The 21,907-nt window shown below is 40.1% G+C and overlaps 1 protein-coding gene across 1 annotated transcript; it reads left to right on the plus strand.

Moving 5' to 3' along the window:
- The first annotated feature begins 358 nt into the window (after nucleotides 1-358).
- On the plus strand, nucleotides 359-21,266 carry LOC139564873 (ras-related C3 botulinum toxin substrate 2-like). Its single transcript, XM_071384710.1, has 6 exons — nucleotides 359-574; nucleotides 12,515-12,586; nucleotides 13,189-13,306; nucleotides 14,050-14,112; nucleotides 19,986-20,145; nucleotides 20,483-21,266. The coding sequence occupies exons 1-6, from the start codon at nucleotides 540-542 to the stop codon at nucleotides 20,611-20,613; spliced, it is 579 nt and encodes a 192-aa protein (XP_071240811.1). The 5' UTR covers nucleotides 359-539; the 3' UTR covers nucleotides 20,614-21,266.
- The last annotated feature ends 641 nt before the right edge of the window (nucleotides 21,267-21,907 follow it).

Consider the following 21,907-nt stretch of genomic DNA (forward strand, 5'->3'; position numbering starts at 1 on the left):
TTCATGTTCATTTACAGATTTCTGCAACAATAAACATAGAACTTCTGTGAGTAAAGGCTAGTTGTCAGCCCAGTTTATATAACTTGTGTGAGTATAGGCTACTTGTCAAACGCTGCGCCCAGTTTCTTGATATAGGGCACCATCTAGTGAAAATAAAACGGAAGTGCATAACACTGTCATAGCCTAGGTGAAAAAAAGTGTGTTCGCGCTGGGACAATAAAGTCTAGATATGCTTAAATGTCAGTGTGAGTCATAATGTCAGCTTCTGAAAGCTTCACTGAGCATTTTGTTAATCACATTTGAAGGACATTAATATCACAGTTTCACATAGGCCAACTTCCTGCTATGAGAGATGTGCTTCAGTAGACCCAATGATCAACTTCGCTGCATTCAACTGCGCTGCGCAAGAGTTAACACGAGAGTCGAGGCGGTGGGCAAGAAAAGATAGGCAAACGTATTTCCTGTACTGTACCTGATTCTACATTGTTGTCTTGCCTACTAAGTGTAAACTCACAAATTGTTAAATCAGCCCCTGGAAAATGCAAGCCATCAAGTGTGTAGTGGTTGGAGATGGGTAAGTTCTTTACGTTATGTATGCGCGCAGTTCAACAACTGGTAGGCTACTTGGATTTGGGTGTGTTAAAGAGTGGACATTTAGAAAAACTCTATTTAGCCATCTTTCAATGATCTATTAATTATGAGATTCATTTTTCTCTACTACACATTCTTGTGTCAAGAGACAATTTCTGTTTTTTTCTGAATGAATTCGTTTTATATTGCATATAAATCAAATCTAATCAAATCTAATTTTATTAGTCACATACACATGGTTAGCAGATGTTAATGCGAGTGTAGCGAAATGCTTGTGCTTCTAGTTCCGACAATGCAGTAATAACAACAAGTAATCTAACCTAACAATTCCACAACTACTACCTTATACACACAAGTGTAAAGGGATAAAGAATATGTACATAAAGATATATGAATGAGTGATGGTACAGAACGGCATAGGCAAGATGCAGTAGATGGTATAGAGTACGGTATATACATATGAGATGAGTACTGTAGGGTATGTAAACATAAAGTGGCATAGTTTAAAAGTGGCTAGTGGTACATACATACATACATACATACATACATACATACATACATACATACATACATACATACATATAGGAGCTGCAGTAATGTGGAATGTATGTACTTTTTATTTCAATTTGGTTGTCATACTCTTAATGAGGAGGTTATTGTATGCAGTTTGCACTTTTCATACCTTTCTCATAGCTGTGTTCTGTCAGCTTGATAGACATGAGGGGGGCAAAATTGTAAAAGGTTCCACAGAAGAATCTAACCTTGTTCTAATCTGTATTAGCTAGACAAAGAACTAATACTTTTAAGTAACAGTCCTTTTGTGTACAGTATTAACCTTGATGTCCAGGAGCTCAATAGGTCTTTACCACAGAGTCAATACAACAACATAATGACGCCCTCAAGGCAGGAACTTCCCAGTAGAGCAAACCTCTATCTGTAAAACAGGCCACACAATTAACACTTTAAATTCCTAATTTGCATGTGCAGTTTTAACATCAGGTTGAGGAATGTATGATGACTTGATAATGACATTGTTCAACAGCCCTTAAATCAATAAGGAAGAGACAGTGTAGCAATACACACCGAATTCAGAAGACAGGAAGGAAGTGCCTACACGCTTAGAAAAAAAGGTGCCATCTAGAACCTAAAACGGTTATACGGCTGTCCCCATAGGAGAACCCTTTGAATAACCCTTTTGGTTACTGATAGAACCCTTTTGGGTTCCATGTAAAAACCCTTTCCACAGAGGGTTCTACGTGGAACCCAAAAGGGTTTTCCTATGGGGACAGCCGAAGAACCCTTTTGGAGTGTATGTAAGATTGGTGACAAGTTGAATAAGACAAAATGGATGCTGAGATGCTATCTGGAGATTGGGATCCGTGGGTGTAATGTCTGTAGGAGAGAGGAGATGGAGAGTAGTTGGTGATAATGAGGGCCTCAATTAAAGAGAACATTTACAAGGACACAGACAGACAGCAGTCAGTGAGGTCAATGCAGTCTTTTCCTGTTCTCCGTTCGTTAAACCTCTTCTCGTTTTGTAAAAGAGAAGTTCTGTTATGCTGCTTTTATCCTCCAGTTTTAGTTTTTAACTTCCTCTTTAGTCTGTGGTGCACTCTGCACAGTCTCATGGTTAATAAAGGAACAAAAGCACAGCTGCTACCTATAACACAGTCACCTTTAACACCCACAACACCATTCTCATACACGGTCGATGCAAAGACCAAAGACATATTTTTGCTTGTTCTTTGTATTTCGACAAAGTGCAGTTATACAGCAAATGGCCTGTATTCAACAGGAAACTTCAACAGGAAGCTTTAGAATAGTAAGTGAAGTGGATTTACACCCAGTACCAGAATGGAATTTCATCATGGGTCCCTGATCTGTACTACACAGAAATGCATAATTATGGATATGAATGTCATTCTCTTCATGGTGATGTATCCTAAGTAGGTACACAAGTAGAAATATGCATATTTGGGTATCATTCTACACACTGGCTGTTTTGTTTATGAGCTCCGCCACCAAACAAAACTACATTCTGTTGCTCTGGACCGGACCAAATCTGAACCAATTATAGAATTCTAAGTTTTGACATTAAAGTACAGCACAGTAGTTGTGATGGGTGGGAAATTGATACAGTTACATATCGTGATATTATTTTTGAGTGTACTCGTTTTGACAATATCGCAATATTATTTTTGGGCTAGTTGGCTGTACCTGCAACAAAACGCCAGTGTTTAAAAAAAAATAGGGAGCCAATTTGTTTTCAGCACTTTTATTTCCATTAAGGATACAAAAAAACTTGCTTTCTCATGGCTCTCTCATGTCCTTCTGCAGCAGACATATGGTGAGCAATATGTTTTGACCATGAAATCGCAAAAAAATCACAGTATTGAATTGCAATACATATAGAATCGTGAGAATCGTGAAAATTGCAAAGTATCGTGATAATATCGTATCGCGAGGTCCCTGGCAATTCCCAGCTCTACACAGTAGAGCTCAGTAGAGTACAGTATAGTTCAGTACAGTACAGTACAGTGTAGTAGAGTAGATTACAGTGTAGTAGAGTATAGTACAGTACAGTACATTATAGTGTACTCAACTCTAGTGTGTTCTACTGTGTACTGTACTGAACTCTACTCCACTCTATTCTACTACACTGTACTGTACTGAACTATACGCAACTATTATTTTACTGTACTGTCCTATACTCAACTATTATTTACAGTACTGTACTGAACTATACTCAACTATTCTTTACTGTACTGTACTGTACTGTACTGACCTATACTCAACTATTATTTACTGTACTGTAATGTACTGAACTATACTCAACTATTATTTACAGTACTGTACTGTACTGAACTATACTTAACTATTCTTTACTGCACTGTACTGTACTGTCCTATACTCAACTATTATTTACAGTACTGTAATGTACTGAATTATACTCAACTATTCTTTACTGTACTGTACTGTACTGTACTGACCTATACTCAACTATTATTTACTGTACTGTAATGTACTGAACTATACTCAACTATTATTTACAGTACTGTACTGTACTGAACTATACTTAACTATTCTTTACTGCACTGTACTGTACTGTCCTATACTCAACTATTATTTACAGTACTGTACTGTACTGAATTATACTCAACTATTCTTTACTGTACTGTACTGAATTATACTCAACTATTCTTTACTGTACTGAACTACACTGAACTATTATTTACCTCACTGTACTGTACTGTACTATTATTTACAGTACGGTATTGTACTGTACTGAACTATACTCAACTATTCTTTACTGTACTGAACTATACTGAACTATTCTTTACCTCACTGTACTGTACTGTACTGTACTGAACTATACTCAACTATTATTTACAGTACTGTACTGTACTGCACTATACTCAACTATTCTTTACTGTACTGTACTGACCTATACTCAACTATTATTTACTGTACTGTAATGTACTGACCTATACTCAACTATTATTTACTGTACTGTAATGTACTGACCTATACTCAACTATTATTTACAGTACTGTACTGAACTATACTCAACTATTCTTTACTGTACTGTACTGAATTATACTCAACTATTCTTTACTGTACTGAACTATACTGAACTATTCTTTACCTCACTGTACTGTACTGTACTATACTCAACTATTATTTACAGTACTGTACTGCACTATTCTTTACCTCACTGTACTATACTGTCCAAACTTTTGAACCAGTCATGCATGTCCAGACGTCTGTGGATGTTAAAATTAAGGCCAGGTCGGACTAACAAAATTAAGCAACTTTTCAACGTTCATCGTCCAGTGCCAGTTAGTGCTCAGTGGGTGAGGATGCTGGTTACAGTAAATGGAAAGAAAGGGGGCCCATGGGTCAGTGTCAGTAAGAGCTGGTAGAGGTGACATTAACGAGAGAGAGAGAGAGAGAGAGAGAGAGAGAGAGAGAGAGAGAGAGAGAGAGAGAGAGAGAGAGAGAGAGAGAGACAGAGAGAGACAGAGAGAGACAGAGAGAGACAGAAAAAGATAAATACTTTACAAAGGTACACTTCATGAGAGGTTCTATCCCCCTATCGTCCTGACTGTCACTCAGTGTCAACACCCTGCCTCCTGCCAACTCTGACACCCTGGTCCCCTATGTGGAGAACCCCTGTAGATCAGGAGACTTGAATAGCTTTGAAACTGTGACGGCTTACTTGTTTGAATGCAGTCATACAGTATGTATACGTGGGGAACATAGATATGTTTATTCCTGTAGGCTACATCAAGGCAGAGGTGACAGAAACAAAATAGGACACAAATAGGCCAACAACTTCATTCTGGAGTGTGGCATTTAGGTGTAAGTGTGATTTTGACATCTATATCCTCCTCTGTTGTTTTTTGTTTTAGGCCTTCTGACTGAGTGAGAAGTGAGAGCATTAAAAATGAACTCTGCCCAGCCGTTGGTAATTAGGTTGGTGTTTAAAGTCAGATGCTGTATATGTTGGATTCCCACCATGAAGTATCATTGAAAAGCATTGAAAAGTAACTTTTAACTACTGTAGCATGATTGGCACTTTTTTGTCTTTCCTTCCGTTGTAGAACTTTGAGTTGAAAAGTAATTGCCCTGTTAAAAGGACTACCTTTCAGATGCACCATAGAATATAGCATTTCACATGGTTCCATCAGGTTCATGTAGTAAGTTATCACAATGCCAATCATTGGATTTAGGGCTTCCATCCACCCCTGTCCCTTGTCCATCTGTGTGTGGGGGTAAGAAGAGAGAGGGAGCCTCATGCAGGAGGAGCAGGTGGAGAGTAGGAAGCACGGGTCCCCTACACTTAGACCACAGTCAACAGCATGTGTGTGTGAGTCAATGACACACTAACTCACCACTGAGAGAGGGAAACAGACACTATCACACTACCCTGTATCTCACTTTCATATCACCTCTCTCTCTCTCTCATGTCACCTCTCTTTCTCTCTCTCTCTCATGTCACCTCTCTCTCTCTCTCTCTCTCTCATATCACCTCTCTCTCTCTCTCTCTCTCTCTCTCTCATATCACCTCTCTCTCTCTCTCATGTCACCTCTCTCTTTCTCTCTCTCTCTTGACTTCAGTTAGTGTGGACAGAACTGCTTCTTGCCACCTAATATAATATACAGTAAGTTATTACTAATCATGTCTTCCACAAGGGTATAAACTATGAATGTTTCTCCAGTTCTTTTCAATGGCATCTATCAGGTTTCTTCTACCCAACCTTGAATGCTAACCTAATGATGTTCAAGGTGGAGCCAATCTGTAGAAGAAGCTGATGGTAGCCTGCCTACATATAGCCCGGGGTGTCACTTTCTAACCTTGCCCTAAAAATATAACTCTGGGAGCACTCCTCAGACTAGCATTCCTTCCCTCCTGTCTGTACATGCAGGTGCGTGCTTCTTATTGGAATTTTACTGACAAAACCTTGACTGTGTTTTACCTGTCAGAGGTGTTTTAGAACACTGACAAGAAGCTAGAGAAAGTGGATTACTGCTTCTCATAATGTAGGCAAGTTTGAAAGAAGCCAGGCACCATCATGCTGTTCATTCAGCACATTGTACATAGTTAGAATGTCTATGGCCATACATCATACTGTAGCAAGCAATAAGGACAGTATATTGGCATCTTCTTTGCACAGGGAAAATACAAAGAATTTGTTGGTGTGCTGTTGTTGTATCAATTTATCATGAGTGGGAGTAGACCATGATAGACACCAAGCTGAATTTAATGATGGTATTCTGGCGAAAATATGGTGGAAGCTTTCCAAACCAGAAAATTGTAAAGAATTTACGTAATCTGCAATTTTACGTTTCTTACCATATTAATGCAGCTAACCCTTACAAAAAAAGAAAACATTTTTCACCACTTCCATCTGCGTCTGCTCTCCCATCCATGGACGGACCAGGACCGACCCTGTTTAGCAAACCAACAGTGGGATGCAGGGTGCTATCCTGCTGGAATGAATGTGCCAAAACTTGCAACTGGAAAAAGCAGTGGCGTAAAGTACTTAAGTAAAAATACTTTAAAGTACTACTTAAGTAGTGTTTTTGGGTATCTGTACTTTACTATTTATATTTTTGACTACTTTTACTTCACTACATTCCTAAAGAAGATTATGTACTTTTTACTTCATACATTTTCCCTGACACCCAAAGGTACTTTTTACATTCTGAATGCTTAGCAGGACAGAAAACAGTTCAATTCGCACACTGATCAAGAGACCATCCCTGGTCATCCCTACTGCCTCTGATCTGGCGGACTTACTAAACACAAATGCTTTGTTTTTAAATTATGTCTTTGTGTTGGAGTGTGTCCCTGGCTATCCATAAATGAAAAATAGTGCCATCTGGTTTGCTTAATATAAGTACTTTAAAATGATTCATACTTTTACTTTTGATGCTTAAGTATATTTTAGCAACTACATTTACTTTTGATACTAAAGTATATTTAAAACCAAATACTTTTACTCAAGTAGTAATTTACTGGGTGACTTTCAAAAATAGGTAGAATTGTTTAATTTAATTGCATCCATTTACAATTAATTTGCCCTCGCTTTGACATTTTTTTCCCCTTGCAATATTTTGTTTTGCTATCAATATCATTATTTTTGTTTGCAATACTAAGAATTTTGTTCTTGACTTCAGAAGTTTTGCGTGATATTAATGGGACAAAAGTAACTCACTCACTAGAGAATGGCACCATGTATTTGTAACGGCAGCCTTCCCTCTCTTCACGAGAAGAGAGGAGGTAACAGGGATCGGACCAAGACGCAGCGTAGTTGGTGCTCAACATGTTTAAAGATGATTAACAGTGAACACTTAACAATTACAAAATGTGGCAAACCGATACAGTCCTAGCTGGTGCAGAGAAAACACAGAGACAGGAAACAACCACCCACAAAATCCCAATACAAAACAAGCCACCTATATATGATTCCCAATCAGAGACAACACAAAACATCTGCCTCTGATTGAGAACCATATTAGGCCAAACATAGAAACAGACAAACTAGACACACAACATAGAATGCCCACCCAGCTCACGTCCTGACCAACACTAAAACAAGCACAACACACAAGAACTATGGTCAGAACGTGACAGTAGTAACACTATTACAGTTTTTCCCAATTGCTAACACACTAAAATGACATTATTATTTATTATTTAAACTGACACACAGAGAGCAAAACCTCTTCTCAAGTCTCCAAAAGTCTAAACACATTTTCTGCTTTACACACATTTTGCAATTCAAAATGGCACTTTTTAAATGCACTGCACACGGTTCTCTGCATAAGACACAACAATCTGACATAAAGTCACATGTTTGCCATTTCAAAACACTGCCATTCAAAATGACACTACATGAGCTAATTGGCCAATACATGTGCCACCTGGCCAAACACCTCAATGGTTAATTGTTACCACTTCAATCAGGAAGTAAGCACTATGAAAAGACCACAGGTGAGCACCTTTGTTTTACAACAACAATGGAAGCCATTGCAGAGAGAGGAAGAGGAAGAGGGAGGGTGAGAGGAAGAGGAAGAGGGAGAAAGAGTGAGAGGTAGGGGTAGAGCTGGTAGAGGAGTTCATGGCCAAAGAAGACGACAACTTTCAAATGAAATCAGAGCAACCTTAGTTGATCATGTCATCAACCATGGGCTGACAATGCGAGAGGCTGGACAGAGAGTGCAGCCCAACCTGAGCCGTTTTACTGTCGCCTGTGTCATCGGGACATTTAGACTGGAGTACAGGTATGTAACCAACATTTCTTTCACACTATGTAGTACACCCCATGTCATAGTGTATCAGTTGGGTGACACCTGTTTACTTCATGAATGGCTGATGTCATACACTAACTGCACAAATTTCCTGTAGAATTTACTCTACTGTGGGGGAAATATCTTTAGGCTGCATTGTCCAAGCCCTATATTTTTGTTTTTCTAAAGGATTGAGAGACGCAACCATGGTGGAGGAAGGGCCCAAATGTTCACCGGGGTACAGGAAGCTGCCATTGTAAACTTGGTTTTGGAAAATAAGGAAATCAGATTACGAGAAATTCAAAGCCACATCATCCAAGACAACACCATATTCAACAACATTCAACGAGTCAGTCTGTCCACATTGGCTCGCATTCTCAAGCGAAACCAAATCAGAATGAAACAACTTTATAAGCTGCCGTTTGAGAGAAACTCTCAAAGAAACAAAGAGGTCAGACGAGCATATGGATGTAAGTACAATATTGACTGCAGTACACTACACGCAACATTGTTTCCCAGTGTACTGGATAACACCATAATGACTGATTTTGTTCTTTGTTTTCAGGGAGTACTGGAAATGGATGCTCATGCAATCCCACATGAGTTCATCTTTATAGATGAGGTTGGGTTCAAACTAGCAAAGACCAGAAGAAGGGGGAGAAACGTCATTGGCCACAGAGCCATTATAGATGTTCCTGGCCAACGTGGTGGGAACATCACAATGCGCGCTGCCATCTCCAATACGCATGGTGTCCTCCACCGTCATGCCAACCTTGGACCATACAACACAGCCCATATTCTCACATTTCTGGACAGACTCCACAACATTCTCATACCACCAGAGCGTATGAATGATGCAGACCATCAAAGAACCCGGTACGTTGTAGTATGGGACAACGTGAGCTTTCATCGTGCAGCCCCAGTCCAAAACTGGTTTGCTGACCACCCACCATTTCTCGTGCAATACCTCCCACCATACTCACCATTTCTGAACCCCATAGAAGAGTTATTTTCGGCATGGCGGTGGAAGGTATACGACCGGCAGCCCTTTGTGCGCATGCCTCTTGTGCAGTCTATGGAAGAGGCATGTGATGAGATTGATGTGGGTGCGATTCAGGGATGGATAAGGCACTCAAGGTGCTTCTTCCCTCGATATCTGGCAAGGGAAGATATTGCCTGTGATGTGGACGAGGCGTTGTGGCCAGACCCAGCTGTGCGGCAAGATGCTGCCTAATTATTTTTCTTGCCTCTTTTTTTCTGCAATTTTCTTTTTCAGTTTACTGTTTTTTTTGTGAGCATTTTGTTCAGTCCAATGTAAATATATCTGCTGTGCATATGTTGCACTGACTTGTTTGGTGAAAAATAAAATGTTTCAACAGCATGTGTGTGTATCTGCAAATATTTCTGCATCTCTAGAATTTTCTACAATTTGAACTATTTTAGTATTATGGCAAAGCATACTAAAGATGAGAGTGCTTTTCATTATGCCCAACAGTGTGTAGTTGGTTAGACAAATCTGGTAATATGAATGAAGTGTGTACCATTTTGTGCAAACGTTTGATTTTGATAATGCTATATGTAGTTTTGGTTGCAGTGCTTCATTTTGCAGGATATGAGGTATTTTGCAGTTTGGTTGTGTGGTTTTGTGAATTGTGTTAAGTATTTTGATAAAACCAGCCTAGTTTGCAAAATTGTGTTTTAGCAATTGGGAAAAACTGTAATCTAAACTAAGGAGTTTATAGCGGCAATCCTTATTTGAAACATTAACAGGTGTCCTCCCCACCACAGTTTGGGTAAAACGCTGAGGGATGGGGCTGGAGAAACGCAACCACTTTCAAATCCATAGACTACACTATGGATGCAAGGACTGACCATCCATGATATCAAAATGATAGTTTTAACCATATGTTTAGGCTATACAGTGTTTGTTGACATGAACTTTGTTAACTTTTAGTTGGTACTCATCCCGGATCCGGGAGCACCCCCCACAGTAAAAAAGCTGACTAGAATAGCCTAGCATAGCGTCACAAGTAAATTGTAGCATCTAAATATCATTATATCACAAGTCCAAGACACCAGATGAAAGATACACTTCTTGTGAATCTAGCCACCATTTCTGATTTTTAAAATGTTTTACAGGGAAGACACAATATGTAAATCTATTAGCTAACCACGTTAGCAAAAGACACCATTTTTTTTACTCCACTATTTTTCCACTCCATCACTAGCTATCACCAATTCGACCAAATAAAGAAATAAATAGCCACTAACCAAGAAAAAACCTCATCAGATGACAGTCTGATAACATATTTATTGTATAGCATAGGTTTTGTTAGAAAAATGTGCATATTTCAGGTATAAATCATAGTTTGCCATTGCAGCCACCATCACAAATCTCCCCAAAGCGACTAGAATTACTACAGAGAGCAACGTGTATTACCAATTTACTCATCATAAAACATTTCATAAAAATAGGCAAAGCATAGCAATGGAAAGACACAGATCTTGTGAATTCAGACAATATTTCAGATTTTCTAAGCGTTTTACAGCGAAAACACAATAAATCGTTATATTAGCATACCACATGTGCAAACGTTACCCAAGCATGAATTCAAGGCAAAGGGAGCGATAACGTTATCATCACCAAAATATATTAATTTTTTCACTAACCTTCTCAGAATTCTTCCGATGACACTCCTGTAACATATTACAACATACATATAGAGTTTGTTCGAAAATGTGCATATTTAGCCACAAAAAAACGTGGTTATACAATGAGAATAGTAGCAAAACTGGCCTGAAAATGTCGGGCGCCATCTTTGAGAGTGATCTAGTCTAATCGATAACTAATCATAAACTTGACTAAAAAATACAGGGTTGACAGGAATCGAAAGACAAATGAGTTCTTAATGCAATCGCTGAATTACATTTCTAAAATTATCCTTACTGTGCAATACCGGGTCCGCCAAAGCGAAGCTACACAAAACAAAATGGCGATATATGCGTTTAACATTTTTCAACAGAAAAGCGATTTATCATCATAAATAGTTCTTACTATGAGCTGTTCTTCCATCAGAATCTTGGGCAATGTATCCTTTCTCCGGTCTAATCGTCTTTTGGTCGAAAGATGTCCTCTTGTCCCGTCGAAATGGCCACTAACGTTCGGTATGTACAGGAAAAGTGCCCAGCTCATGGAAGGACGTCACAAATAAATGCCTCAAAATCGCACTAAACGGATATAAATTGCTATAAAACGGTTTAAATTAACTACCTTATGATGTTTTTAACACCTATAACGAGTAAAAACATGACCGGCGATATATTACTGGCTAAACCAAGGCTTGGAAAGAGGCCAGTCCGACGTCCATCGTGCGTCGAGCGCAGGGTCCGAAAGAAAGCTCCTTCCGGTCTTTGGTGTTTTATACAGGCCCTGATTGCGCAATCGACTCCATTCAAATTGTCACCACTTACTGACATCTAGAGGAAGGCGTAGGCAGTGTTTGTATCCTCATAGCATTCACAGGGACATTAAAACTGACCTGGGACCAGAGGCCAAGATTTCTGAAATCTCACTCCCTGTCAGGAAAAGTTCTGTAGAATGAGTTCTGTTCCACTCAGAGACATAATTCCAACGGTTATAGAAACTAGAGAGTGTTTTCTATCCAATAATAACAATAATATGCATATTGTACGAGCAAGAATTGAGTACTAGGCAGTTTAATTTGGCAATGAAAACAAAAAAAAAAGTGCTAACAGCTCCCCCTAACAAACATTGGAGTAAAATTTTATTTTTACTTTCATGTGAATGTTTTTCACATGTGAAAATGCAATTCTAACTTATGTAATAAAAAATGAATATGGTTTCACTTGTGAAATTTTACCTCAATATGAAAACAGCTACAGTATTTCACATGTGAAACTGTGAATTTGACATGTGTTTTTTTTGTAAGAGAAGGGAGTTACTCTGACAGCTGGCAGCTACCCTGTAATGACTATAGGTTCTCGCAGTGTGTGCTAGAGTAAAGGTGTGTGTGTGTGCGCACGAGAGTGTGTCAATGTGCTATTGCAGCAAGACAATGTGTGTGTATGTGTTGGCACACAACTGATTGCCCAATGTCTGTTTCAGTGCTGTGGGAAAGACATGCCTGCTCATCAGCTACACAACCAACGCCTTCCCTGGAGAGTACATCCCCACAGTGTAAGTACTGGACCACAGACAGACACAGTGGACATGACATGGCTGGTACAGTGACAAATGTGTTGGCTGAATGGACAAACATCATACATAATGCAACCAAAGGCCTACATAATGCAACCAATAACCAGAAATAGGAAATAATATTATATTCACAATAATTCTAGGAATTGGTATGCTAGATATTGACTTTGCTTTCACAAACACCTATGTTATGCAGTTTTTATACACTCAGTGGCCAGTTTATTAGGTACACTATCTAGTACTGGGTCGGACCCCACTTTACCTTCAGAACAGCCTGAATTCTTTGGGGCATGGCGTTCAATTGTTGCTCAATTGGTGTCAAGGGACCTAACGTGTGCCAGGAAAACATTCCCCACACCAGTACCGTTAACACCAGGCAGGATGGGTCCATGGATTCAAGTTGTCTTGGTGCCTGTCTGCCTGCTTTATATAGCAAGCCACGACCATGTGACTCACTGTCTGTAGGAGCGATACATTTTCGTGAACGGGGTGGTGTACCTAATAAACTGTATACTGTATATTCTGTGTAAGGTTTTTCACTGTGATATGTTCTAGATGTAATGGACTTATTTGTCTTCCAGGTTTGATAACTACTCAGCCAATGTGATGGTGGACAGTAAGCCAGTGAACCTGGGACTGTGGGATACAGCAGGACAGGAGGACTATGACAGACTCAGACCTCTGTCCTATCCTCAGACGGTAACACACACACACATACAGAATCTCTATTACAAATTATATACAGTGGGGTCCGGAATTATTGACACCCTTGATAAAGATGAGCAGTAATGACTGTATACTGTCCAATTAATAATGGATGCTGCCATGATTACGAATAATCCTGAATGAATCGTGAATAATGATGAATGAGAAGGTTACAGAGGGTCAAAGATCATAGCCCTAAAAAACATGCTAACCTCCCCTGTTATTGTAATGGTGAGAGGTTAGCATGTCTTGGGGGTATGATCTTTGACCCTCTGTAACTTTCTCATTCATCATTATTCACGATTCATTCAGGATGTAAGCTGTTGACTACTTTATTTATAAGAATCTTTAGGGGTGTCAATAAATTTGACCACTACTTTTTTGAGAAAAACATAATATTACTTGTTAAACTAAATCTCTTTGAGCAATTGTATTAGCATAAAATAATTTCCACATTGTTTGGAGTTAGTTTATAGTTGAGTATTTGCATACTACATTTTATATAGTCCTTATCGCTCATATTTATCAAAAGTGTCAATAATTTCGTACCCCACGTCTTCTACTACTCTGATACACCTTTCTACCCTTCAGTACAACCACATGTATTACTCCCTACACCTTCACTGACCAATGACCATATACACTATATGAATCACTAGATCTAATCTGTTTACAACATCAACATCTCCCTACACCTTTAATACGACCATTGATCAGACACTATGTTTGTCCCCTAGGATGTGTTCCTCATCTGTTTCTCTCTGGTGAGCCCAGCATCGTTTGAGAACGTCAGAGCCAAGGTGAGTGGATGCTGTGTGATCTTCATGGCTGTTGTCTTACAATGTATAGGTACATATAGTATGCAATACACACATATTCTATTTGATCCACCGCCGGTGTTTTCCTCTGTACCTAATGCAGGGATAGCGGATGACATTGTTCTCATAATGTAGGTGTTGATTGGCGTTGATTGACACAGTGCCATTATAAAGGCTGCAGCATCCCCAAGAGCTGCAGTATATAGCATACATTATAGATTACTATACGGAGAGATTAACGTGTCAATACTGTTGATCACTCCTAAAGCACAGGGGTATTTAGATGTGCTTACCTTTCTGTGAATATAGATGGGTCATCATCTGTCAGTAATACAGAGGGGGGTGATGGAAAACAGAGCAGGATAACAGTAGTATGCCAGTTAATCTATAAAATGCCTGTCAAGATTAAGATAATGAAGTGAGGCTAAACACATAGAGACATCAATCAATTTAAAAGGATAGGCTACTCTGGTTTACCTGCTTTCAATAGAAAATCAAAGTGTACCGTATAATAAAACAAACATATTGCAGATTCTGGCATTTACGGTACAGAAATAGGATATAGTCCAATGGACAACTAATATTTTTCTATTTTAACTGTCTGCGTAATGGTATTATCAGTAGTTGTTTTGTGTTCTGCTACTTTCAGCTCTACCTATTGTTGCAGAGGCCATGGTTTAGTCGTTTCAGTCAGACAGTCATAAATAAAATATTTCAAATCCAAGGACTAGAACAGCACATCTATTCAGGTAGCACGTTGCATCCCATTGGATTCCAATGAACCTCACTCCTTTTGGATAGGATATAGAAATGTGTTCATCAATAGAAATCATATTCATTCAGGTTTACGTCAGAGAGAAGTAATTATCTCTTCTTTAACGGAGTCAAACATGGATGTCCCATGTGAACTTAACTGGCCTAATGCACGATGAGACCTCTACCTACTCCCCCAGGTAACTGTCAGGGTCTGTGTCTTTTCACTGCACGGGGCACACAGTTCACATGTCACCGTGGCAGCTCTCAGCTACTGCTGAACGAAGCTGTCCTTGAGCCCTCTATCTCTCTACTGCCGTTCTGATGAAAAGATAGTAATTGTCCCATCCTGTCTCTCCATCTCCATCTCTCCAGAAGTCATGGGTTTTAAACTGACTCACTACTATAGAAGTTGAATTCACATCAAAGAGCTATAATATCACCAAAAAAGCCTGCCAAACGTTACCCTTTTCAAACACTTTTATTGTTGCTTCTTCTCATACCATTGCCTCAGCCATAGGCTTTGTCAAGAAGTTCTGGAAAATGGTTAAAGACCTGGAGAATAAACCCTCCTCACAGCTTGCCCTTTGTGCTGTTAATGTTGATGATGTGGTTGTTACTGACAAGAAGCATATGGCTGAGCTCTTTAATCACCACTTCATTAAGTCAGGATTCCTATTTGACTCAGACATGCCTCCTTGCCCGTCCAACATTTCCTCATCTCCCACCCCTTCTAATGCGACTATCCCCGATGCTTCTCCCTCTTTTTCCCCTGCCCCGCTACAAAGTTTCTCCCTGCAGGCGGTTACTGAGTCCGAGGTGCTAAAGGAGCTCCTTAAACTTGACAGAGTTAGATGGTTTAGACCCTTTCTTCTTTAAGGTTGCTGCCCCTATCATCGCCAAGCCTATCTCCGGCCTTTTTAACCTGTCTCTCCTTTCTGGGGAGGTTCTCATTGCTTGGAAGGCTGCCATGGTTCGTCCTTTATTTAAAGGGGAAGATCAAGCTGATCCTAACCTTTATAGGTCTGTTTCTATTTTGCCCTGTTAATCAAAAGTGTTGGAAAAACTTGTCAATAATCAACTGACTGGCTTTCTTGATGTCTATAGTATTCTCTCGGGTATGCAATCTGGTTTCCGCTCAGGTTAGGGATGTGTCATTGCAACCTTAAAGGTCCTCAATGATTTCACCATTGCCCTTGATTCTAAGCAATATTGTGCTGCTATTTTTATTGACATGGCCAAAGCTTTTGATACGGTAGACCATTCCATTCTTGTGGGCCGGCTAAGGAGTATTGGGTATTGGTGTCTCTGAGGGGTCTTTGGGCTGGTTTGCTAACTACCTCTCTCAAAGAGTGCAGTGTATAAAGTCAGAAGATTTGCTATCTCAGCCACAGCCTGTCACCAAGAGAGTACCTCAAGGCTTGATCCTAGGCCCCATGCGCTTCTCAATTTACATCAAAACATAGCTCAGGCAGTAGGAAGCTCTCTCATCCATTTATATGCAGATGATACAGTCTTATACTGAGCTGGCCCCTCCCCGGATGTTGTGTTAAAGGCTCTACAACAAAGCTTTCTTAGTGTCCAACAAGCTTTCTCTACCCTTAACCTTGTTCTGAACACCTCCAAAACAAAGGCCATATGGTTTGGTAAGAAAAATGCCCCTCCTCCCACAGGTGTTATTACTACCTTTGAGGGTTTAGAGCTTGAGGTAGTCACCTCATACAAGTACTTGGGAGTATGGCTAGACAGTGCACTGTCCTTCTCTCAGCACATATCAAAGCTGCAGGCTAAAGTTAAATCTAGACTTGGTTTCCTCTATCGTAATCGCTCCTCTTTCACCCCAGCTGCCAAACTAACCCTGATTCAGATGACCATCCTACCCATGCTAGATTATAGAGACATAATTTATAGATTGGCAGGTAAGGGTGCTCTCGAGCGGCTAGGTGTTCTTTACCATTCGGCCATCAGATTTTCCACCAATGCTCCTTAAAGGACACATCACTGCACTCTATACTCCTCTGTAAACTGTTCATCTCTGTATACCCATCGCAAGACCCATTGGTTGATGCTCATTTATAAAACCCTCTTAGGCCTCACTCCCCCCTATCTGAGATATCTACTGCTGCCCTCATCCTCCACATACAGCACCCGTTCTGCCATTCACATTCTGTTAAAGGTCCCCAAAGCACACACATCCCTGGATCGCTCCTATTTTTAGTTTGCTGCAGCTAGTGACAGGAACGAGCTGCAACAAACACTCAAACTGGACAGTTTTATCTCAATCTCTTTATTCAAAGACTCAATCATGGACACTCTTACTGACAGTTGTGGCTGCTTTGTGTGATGTATTGTTGTCTCTACCTTCTTGCCCTTTGTGCTGTTGTCTGTGCCCAATAATGTTTGTACCATGTTTTGTGCTGCTACCATTTTGTGTTGCTACCATGTTGTTGTTATGTTGTGTTGCTACCATGCTGTGTTGTCATGTGTTGCTGCCTGCTATGTTGTTGTCTTAAGTCTCTCTTTATGTAGTGTTGTGTTGTCTCTCTTGTTGTGATGTGTGTTTTGTCCTATATTTATATTATATTTATTTTTATTTTTAATCCAAGGCCCCCGTCCCCGCAGGAGGCCTTTTGCCTTTTGGTAGGCTGTCATTGTAAATAAGAATTTGTTCTTAACTGACTTTCTTAGTTAAATAAAGGTTAAATAAAATGTAAAAAATGACAGCTAAGTGTCTGACTCCTCTGACTTCAATGTCAACCGTTTGAATTGAGCTGATTAGTTTGGGAACTGTCAGTGTTGGAGAGGACAGCATTGTATCAAGAGCAGTGGAGGTCAAAAGACAATGAAGTTTGATAAATCTGCTTTACTTGATATGACATTGTCAAAACAACCCTAATGTGGTCCAGAGTGGTCTGAAGGCAGGTCTGGTAGGTCGCTGGAAAGTATTCATGTGTCATTTATTCTACTACATAGATTTCAAGTGCTCAAACTAAGAAGGAGCGAAAAGAAAAGTGTTCTTGATATTGGCAATTATTGAAAAGATCAGTGTTAATCCATTCCAATTTGTGCCGTTTCGAATCGCACCGCTTTCCCAAATGACTTTACTCAGCCCTTTAATTTATGATTAGCTTCAAACAATAGCAATCTCGCTTCTCCAGCCCTTATGCAAATCTTTGCCACTTTTCACATTTCAAGAACAAAACTCTTTAGTCGTTTTTTCCTCCTCTCTCCATCTTTCTCAGTCTGTTTTTTCATGGCATGTTCCCAATGAGTCTCCATGGTAACATTGACCATGTATGCAAATGGAGCCTTAGTAGATTACCAGGCTTTCAGGTAACATTAGGGTCTATTTAACATGGAAGGTAGGCTACAGACTGTGTGGGGGAAGAGTCACAGCCAGAGTCACAGCCATGTAGCATGTTGCTCACACTAACCCACCCATGTCACTCTGGTATTTTCCTGTCAAACGGAGATTCAATTGACCCGTGTTATCTCTGATTATTGCCACGGTACACCTCCTACTGCTATCACCATTTTGGATCAGCAGGAGATCAAGAATCAATTAGCCATCGCTGGGTAAATGGTTGGAGCTTGAATTTCTCTCCAAGCTTCTCAAGACAAGTGTTGTGGTTTATGTCTTCCATTATCATCACCCCTTAGTTCCTGAATAGTGAAAGCCTTTTATTGTAAAGCTGCTCTTCTCCAATGAGTCCTCCTAAGGAGCTAAGACTCTGTGAGATCTACCCCAGTCCTTTGTGTGGCATTCTAGGTTTGATGGCAGGAAGGCCAAAGAGTGCAGAGGAGACGGCGCTTTGTCCCCATAGACGATGACTAAATAATGGCTACCCTGCAATGAAAGAGAGACAGACGCGAGAGGCAGAAAAACCTTGGTGCAATGGTACCGAGAATTCTCGATGCATTTTTCACAGAATGTAGTGTGTGTGTGTGTGTGTGTGTGTGTGTGTGTGTGTGTGTGTGTGTGTGTGTGTGTGTGTGTGTGTGTGTGTGTGTGTGTGTGTGTGTGTGTGTGTTTTCTCGGTAGACTCAGTGAAATACCTGAAATGTGTGTGTGTGTGTGCATACAGTATGTGCGTGCTTCACTGTCACTGTTCTCATTACTATACATTCATGCTCTATAAAAAGGAAACATTTTCAACCTTGACATTCCCTCCACTCTGCTGTAACAGCTAATGATGGCTTGCAGGATGGGTCCTATATTGTATTAGAGACGCCAATAATTACTGACGTATAAACATACGTAGAGCTGTTAACCAGGTGTTAAGCAGAGAAGCTGATGAAAGGCCTCCAAATGAACAGAGGCACAGTAAAATAAGTGAAGGTGACTCACTAACGTCATTCATAAGCATTCATTTCCTATTCTGCAAAAGCATACACTGCTCTCTTGTTTCTATCAGTAACTCAATGCGGAAGAAGGAACTTCCTTTTTCATTGAGTGACTGATAGAAACAAGAGAGCAGCCATTTTATTTGAATAGTGTGTAATAATAATGACGGTAATGATAGTAGTAATAATAATAATAATAGTAATAGACAGAGTATCCTAGATTTGATGTGTGAGGAGCTATACCAGGAATCAACCTCTGCATTAATTGGCTACTCCATAATACAGTAGTAGAACCAGAGGGGAAGAGACGAAGCGAGAGGCTTGACTCTAAAATCTGTCCACAAGTAGGGATTTTTATAATGAGTGTCGAATTTCGTCAACTAAAAAATGTAATTCTAATTTGCTATGGGATATCGAATAGACATTTTGTAATGTTTAGGTTGTTACGAATGTTCTGATATAAGTGGACACACATGGCATTCCTGCAACTTTGAGAAAAATTATTTCATTTCGGAGTTATGCCTGTTGTTCACACTTGTGTGTTCTCGCTGGACCCCGCCTCCTCCTGTCTGCAGTCCGCTTTGCGGACATTTATTATCATTATTAAAGCGGTCAGTCCAGTATCTTGTCAGAATATAGATCATCTTTGGTAGAATTAACGATGAGCTGTATCACAGAAAAGGAAGTGAAAAGTAATTCAGTATCTTTTGCTGCGGCCATGTTGACCTACTCTGTGTGTGTTTGCTTGCTCCCACTAGTGGTACCCTGAGGTACGACACCACTGCCCCTCCACACCCATCATCCTCGTGGGCACCAAGCTGGATCTGAGGGACGAGAAGGAAACCATTGAGAAGCTGAAGGAGAAGAAGCTAGCGCCCATCACCTACCCACAAGGCTTAGCACTAGCCAAAGAGATAGGTATGTAGGTCTCTGGGATCCTGAATTAGTGATCGTGCATCAGAGATCTACCATGATTGGTATACAGTGGTCACATATACAGTGGTCACTCTGGGCTTGTGATTGGATATGATTGATTGATTATCTGTCATTTTAATGATTGTTGTTCACAGAGCTGTACAGTATCATGGAACACTTTGTATTCTGCTCTTAGTCCTTATAATGCATAGTTGTTGAGATTTCATGTCGCCCAAGCTTCACATTCTTGGAATCATCGCCCGCCAGCCGTGCATTATGCCAGATAAACAGTCTATCCTCTTCATGTCCCTCATACATCTTTTGTGTGTTTTCTGGGTAGACTCGGTGAAGTACCTGGAATGCTCTGCCCTGACCCAGCGGGGGCTGAAGACGGTCTTTGACGAGGCCATCCGAGCGGTGCTGTGCCCCCAGCCCACCAAGGTGAAGAAACGACACTGTCTACTCATCTGATCTCAGACCTGTGGATAGACCAAGAGGGAAGGGCTCAGGAATAACACAACAGCAAATGTTGATTTTAGTTAAATACAAAGTTTGGCAGTTTTACAAAGTGGTCTAATGTTCAGATGAGTCAACATATCTAGTGTTGAGTCTTGCCATCTGTAGTGTATATCCAGCTATAATTACAGTATATAGTGTATGCCTCAATCCCAAATGAATGGAAGATAATTGGACCGTTGGATTGTACCATTACAGATGGTGCCGACCTTTCCCACTGATTGGGGATTGAGGCATATAGCTGGATCTACGATTCTTCTCAATGTTAGACCACTGTTCAGGTCTGAAAACAACCATCAGACTTTCTGCTGCATCAATATAAATGTCCTTAATATTTTAAGGACAAATCCTGGATATGTACACATGGATAAGTGTTTTAGATTCATATATTGGTATTTGGTTTTGGTTTCTGACTCATTTTCTTATACACTTCTATATGGATTGTTAATGCAGTGACTGGTCCTTACTATACAAGAAAGACACTGAAAAATACATAGACCAAACATTACAGTGTGAATAGTCAGAAATGTATTGCACCATCCTAATGTAAGAAACTTTCTAAAATGATCATGTTGTTTACTCTATAAAATTTATTTTTCATATTTTGACATGATACAGCATTCTACTATATTTCTAAGGTACCTTATTACTTTTCTCTCTATTACAATTTAATTTAACACAAAAAACCATATGAGTGTGTGTGATTGTGTGTCCCCTTGCCCTTAGAACAGCCTCAATTCGTTGGGGCATGGACTCTACAAGGTATCGGAAGCATTCCACAGGGAGGCTGGCCCATGTTGACTCCAGTGCTTCCCACAGTTTTGTCAAGTTGGCTGGATATCCTTTGGGTGGTGGACCATTCTTGATACACACGAGAAACTGTTGAGCGTGAAAAACCCAGCAGCGTTGCAGTTCTTGACACAAACCGGTGCGCCTGGCACCTGCTACCATACCCCGTTCAAAGGCGCTAACATTTTTTGTCTTGCCCATTCACCCTCTGAATGGCACACACACAATCCATGTCTCAATTGTCTCAAGGCTTAAAAATCCTTATTTAACCTGTCTCCTCCCCTTCATCTACACTGATTGAAGTGGATTTAACAAGTGATATTAATAAGGGATCATAGCTTTCACCTGGATTCACATGGTCAGTCTATGTCAAAAATGTTTTGTATACTCAGTGATAAGTACAGCATGCCAGCTTTTATTTGAGGGTATTTTCATACATACATTACCTGTTTTGCCATTT

The sequence above is a fragment of the Salvelinus alpinus genome, chromosome 36 (assembly GCF_045679555.1).
Source record: "Salvelinus alpinus chromosome 36, SLU_Salpinus.1, whole genome shotgun sequence".
Taxonomy (NCBI): Eukaryota; Metazoa; Chordata; class Actinopteri; order Salmoniformes; family Salmonidae; genus Salvelinus; species Salvelinus alpinus.

Coding starts and splice junctions, on each gene's coding strand:
- LOC139564873 (XM_071384710.1), top strand. CDS start 540: ATGCAAGCCATCAAGTGTGTAGTGGTTGGAGATGG. Junction 12,587..13,188: donor GGAGAGTACATCCCCACAGT/GTAAGTACTGGA, acceptor TTTGTCTTCCAG/GTTTGATAACTACTCAGCCA. Junction 13,307..14,049: donor CTCTGTCCTATCCTCAGACG/GTAACACACACA, acceptor TTTGTCCCCTAG/GATGTGTTCCTCATCTGTTT.